General features: G+C 41.6%; 1 protein-coding gene across 1 annotated transcript; it reads left to right on the top strand.

The window, feature by feature from the left end:
• The first annotated feature begins 381 nt into the window (after window positions 1–381).
• On the top strand, window positions 382–3,532 carry LOC104964272 (laminin subunit beta-2-like). The gene is made up of 4 exons (XM_010793016.1): window positions 382–568; window positions 890–1,069; window positions 1,757–1,869; window positions 3,427–3,532. Exons 1-4 carry the CDS (start codon window positions 421–423, stop codon window positions 3,508–3,510), a joined length of 525 nt encoding a protein of 174 aa, XP_010791318.1. The 5' UTR covers window positions 382–420; the 3' UTR covers window positions 3,511–3,532.
• The last annotated feature ends 1,459 nt before the right edge of the window (window positions 3,533–4,991 follow it).

Below are 4,991 nucleotides of genomic sequence, written 5' to 3'. Positions count from 1 at the left end.
GAGTGAATTCTAACGGGAGAGAGAGATCAGCTGCTGCTGACGAGTCGACACGCAGCTCTGCATGATCACATGCAGCGGTGAGCGGACAAAACACACACTTCAGGTTAGAATATCACACGTAGCTATTTTTAATTACCTCTCAAACTACCTAAACTAGTTAAAGATATGTTTAGTTTTACTGTCGGGTCACTCATTACTGGATCCGTGAGCTGCATGATACTGGTATAATAGATTGCCCGATTCGGGCAACCAGCAGGTGAGGCTTCATGGCCCGAGCTAAATACTAGATGGCCCCGGGCCATCGGGCAGTCCTTAATGTCGAGCCCTGAATAATATGTTGACATTGACTCATTAGTTTGAAATCTTTCTTTATTTCTAGAGTGTAACTGTAACGGCCACTCCAGCACGTGCCACTTCGACATGGCGATGTATCAGGCCACAGGAAATGTGAGCGGAGGAGTGTGTGACGACTGTCAGCACAACACCATGGGACGCAACTGTGAGATGTGCAAACCCTTCTACTACCAAGACGCTTTCAAAGATATCAGGGACCCACAAGTCTGTGTTGGTGAGTGTGTGTTTATGCTCTGTTTTTGTATAGTTTAAACAAACAACATTTGGTGGTAATTATTGCTCAGTGCATCCCAAATATATATACTACAGTTAATTCACAGAAGAGGACGGTAACCAATAGTACACTACACATATTGAGTATCTAGCGCATAATATGACATTTTGGGTAAAGCAATACCCTGCAACAGAGAAATGAACTGGGACAAAGTCAGATATCGTGAAACTTTGAAATGTACTACACTGATAGAAGCTTATTGACCCCAACCCACCATGACACAAACCCAGAACATGCATAACTTAGCTTTGTGTCCCACAGCCTGTGACTGCGACCCGGATGGTTCTCAGAATGGAGGGATGTGCGACAGCCACACAGAGCCCTCCCTTGGCATGGTGGGAGGTCAGTGCCGCTGCAAGGCCAATGTGGAGGGGCCGCGCTGCGACAAGTGTAAGACCGGCTACTTCGGCCTGAGCGCTGAAAACCCTCAGGGCTGCCAACGTGAGTACTGACTCTGATAGCACTCACACAAACTGACACTCACACTATCTTCTAGTTTTCTGCATATAGACATGATACTTTATTTGTTGTTATTTAAGTTGTATTACAAATGCAACAAATCTATCAGCCTAATATTTCCACTGTTGTAAACACAAAAAATGGAGACACAAATCTCACTGCATTATCTTTGATTGGAGTTCAATACTTGCTACAATTTGGGAAAATTATCTTAAAAAAAACATATGATTTCTCTTTTTTATTGCACAAGAGGTGGGGGACTTTATTTCTGCATATATCCCTTTCACAAAGAGGATTGGGCAGACTGGATGTGGCCTGACAGGCGAAGATCAGGGCAAGAAAAGTCCATGCCTGTGACTTAACAGTTAGACACTTTTTAGAAAGATTAATTACACAAAACATGTATAATCTGTGTTGGTGTGGGGGTCACATTCTTAGGTGAAATTGCACCCTTGCTTAATCAAATCAAATCAAATCAGGTTTTATTTATATAGCACAGCTTACTAGGCTTACTGGTAATTGATCTGACAATGAGAGTTGAATAGACACATTTAAACTTTAGCTTGACAGTGGTGGCGGTCTGTGTTTGACATTATAACCCAGCTTTCAATATGCTGCACTAACTAATTGAAATTCATCAATCCCCCCCCCACCGCCCTGTGCCCCCAGCTTGCCGCTGTGACCCCCGAGGAACAGTGTCAGGTCGCTCCCAGTGTGACCCCGTCAGTGGAGACTGCTTCTGCAAGCGTCTCGTCACTGGACGCAGCTGTGATCAGTGTTTGGTGAGAAAAGAAACATTGGGTTAATAGGAATATTCTTCAAATATTTACTGTGGGTCATTTTCTCTGTCTCTGTCTTTCTTTCCTTACAACATAAAAAGCCCTGGTTCAATTTGTTTTTTTGCCTGTTTATCTTTGACAAAACAAGTTGCAATCATTTTAAAATAACAATTGACATTTTCTTGAATTCTTGAAATACTTAATCCCTCAAAAATAATAATAAAAACATATGTTCAAGGTCTTGATACAAAAAAAGATTTTTTTAGGGTAAAACAAAGAGAAAAAATAGTTTGAACCATGTCGGTTAAGGATTGCTGTAGCTTAACATGACACAATCAAATTACAATGTAATCTCTTTCCCTTACATTTTACTTCAAGGCCCATATTACCCTAATATTTGTTTTACTATTCAATTATAAAGTAGTGCTACTGGTATTCTTCACTCTTCCTTTCTAAAATGTTCCTCCTACTCTCTCCCCAGAAGCCCTATATGTTAATTGTTGACCAGCTTCCTGTAATAATTCAACCTTGTCCTGAACCTACTCAGCCAGGAATAGTGTAGGCAGGAATGTGAGCTCCTGCCTGGGCCCTGCGTCTAAATTTAGCCCAGGGATCCAAGGCTTGTCCGGTTGGTGTGGGTTACAGCAGGCCTAACATGGTCAGGGTTTGGACATGGTCCTAAAGTGGATCCTGTCTTTTCGTGAGCCCTGTGAAGAAGCCTCATTTTAGGAGCAATAGTGTAAAGTCAAAATTGGACAGAATTTAAAAGAAACATCTTACTGAGACAAATAATATATCAGTATTATTTTCAATTAAGCTTAAAGGTAATTGTAATTCATTTCAGAAAAACTTTTTGTTATATTCCATGGAATGCTCGATTCACATCCCGATAGCAATGAATACATTAAATGCTTTGACAATAAATACATAAAAAATGTCAATCTCTGGAAGCCGTGGCGCTGTAAAAAGCACGACCAATCCTCTGAGCCGGCTCGGCTAAAATAATTGGATGGCCTACCTGCCTGTCAGCCTTCCATCTGTGCACAAACTTATCTCGTGCCCTCATTGGTCATGAGGGCGTTCGTGTGTGTTGGAGGAGGGGCTCTGTAAGGAAGTCTGAAGAAAGGGGCAGATTTCAAAATTTTAGCGCACTCTAGCTGGTTTCTCCATTCTTACCTACCCTACCTTTAATTGTGGAGTTTATGCCATTACTAATTTATCGTGTTCACTCTCCAAACAGCAAAAAAAAAAAACAGGCATAAGTACAAATCCATCAATCAAAACATACTCAAGAAAAATTGTGAAATTGCTACCTTCAAAAACCCAGTCAGTCAACTCCTTTTGAAGAGAATCTCAGAATACCAATGAAAGGAAAGGGGCAGTGGTAGTATGCCCTGAAGCTATGAATGTTGCTTTATGGGATTAGAGAGCTAGATACACTCAAACTGCAGTTCCCCTCTCACTCTGTAATCGCATGGAGAGTGATGCATCAAGCCAACTGTCTGTGTCTCCCTGTGTTGCTGCCTGTCAGTAACTCTGTCTGTGTCCTCCTGTCTGTAGCCTGAACACTGGGCTCTGAGCCACGACCTGAACGGCTGCCGGGGCTGCGAGTGTGACATCGGAGGAGCCCATGACAACCAGTGAGTGACGCTGTAGCTTAAGTCAGAGCTCACACATAACATCCTCAAGTCTAACCTCATTTGAAACACTTGAAACAAAACAGAGACAATATTAAGTTAACAGAATCTCTCGAGTAATCCAAATAATTTTTTTTTTTAAATATAGAATCTTTTTTTTTTTTAAATAGAATATAGTGTTTTTACTTTTTACAAGATCAAACTTCCAGTTTTAACTTGTGTTGTGCCACTGCATCATGGTTCGTAGCAAACAAATATTCAAATGCCTCTTTTCAGAGGTGGGGGACTCGAGTCATATGACTTGACTCGAGTCAGACGTATATTTTTGGACTTGAGACTTGTTTGACTAACATTGATAAAAGACTCGACTTGACTTTGACTTGGTATTCATGACTTGAGACTTGACTTGAGACAAATGACTTGAAAGAACTGTATCTCGTGCACAAGAGAAAGTTACCGCTGCGCCAAGTAGGAAGTGGCGCACACAGGAGACAACCGTTTCATTGCAGACTAACTGTTATGTTTATGTGGGGAAATAGCAGTGCGTACATTATTTGAGATATATTTCGAACTCAGACTTAGTACCGGATCGGCAAAACAGGAGAAGAACAGCCTCTGAGAAGAGCAGCACCAGCGCGCAGTGCCTTTCATGCACCACCTTCACTGTGTTTACCTCCATTGGAACATCTAAAGAGTGACCGCAGGCTGCTACGTTTTAACCACACACTCCTTTACACACACACACACACACACACACACACACACACACACACACACACACACACACACACACACACACACACACACACACACACACACACACACACACACACAATTATCTCATACTGTGTTGTGTTAACTGTATTTATGCCTTCTCTGTATAGCAGGCTTGTCAGGAAATGGTTTACTAAGCAGAAAAAATGCTTTATAAATAAATGTGACTTGACACACACACACACACACACACACACACACACACACACACACACACACACACACACACACACACACACACACACACACACACACACACACACACACACCTCTACACGCATTGAACTGCCCGATTACTCCCCCTATTACTCGTTTTATGAAGGAGATGTCCGGTCACCAAGGTGCATGATTTGTCTGTGCAACCCAGTCTCACTGCATTTCGTGTTAGTCACCAAATGTAATCTATTGATTCGTGTTCACCAACACGATTTCCCCCTTTTTTTCGTGTCACACAGAACAAAAAGCAATGTATTTCTATTGGTAGTCTGTTTCGTGCCTGCACCAAATAATTAACAAATTTAGAAGGAGGAGAAGGCTTAACCTTTTGATGTAAAATTATACGATGGCCTCGTAAGAACTCAGATGCTCAATTCCGTTGCTTGGTAATCTTCTTTATTGTTAAGAAAACCAGAGCTATCAATAATGACTCCTAGGCTCTACTAGGATTCTCCATATAATCACTAGGTTCAACTAGGTAATGTAACATGAATCTCT

The sequence above is a fragment of the Notothenia coriiceps genome, unplaced genomic scaffold, assembly GCF_000735185.1.
Source record: "Notothenia coriiceps isolate Sejong01 unplaced genomic scaffold, NC01 NC01_scaffold00036999, whole genome shotgun sequence".
NCBI lineage: Eukaryota > Metazoa > Chordata > Actinopteri > Perciformes > Nototheniidae > Notothenia > Notothenia coriiceps.
The sequence above is the reverse complement of the archived record's forward strand: the minus strand, read 5'-3'. Positions and strand labels throughout refer to the sequence as shown.

Excerpts from the sequence above, each read along its gene's own strand:
- LOC104964272 (XM_010793016.1), top strand. The coding sequence starts at position 421 with ATGGCGATGTATCAGGCCACAGGAAATGTGAGCGGAGGAGTGTGTGAC. Across the intron at positions 569-889 it reads GGACCCACAAGTCTGTGTTG|CCTGTGACTGCGACCCGGAT; the intron begins GTGAGTGTGTGT and ends TGTGTCCCACAG. Across the intron at positions 1,870-3,426 it reads GCAGCTGTGATCAGTGTTTG|CCTGAACACTGGGCTCTGAG; the intron begins GTGAGAAAAGAA and ends TCCTGTCTGTAG.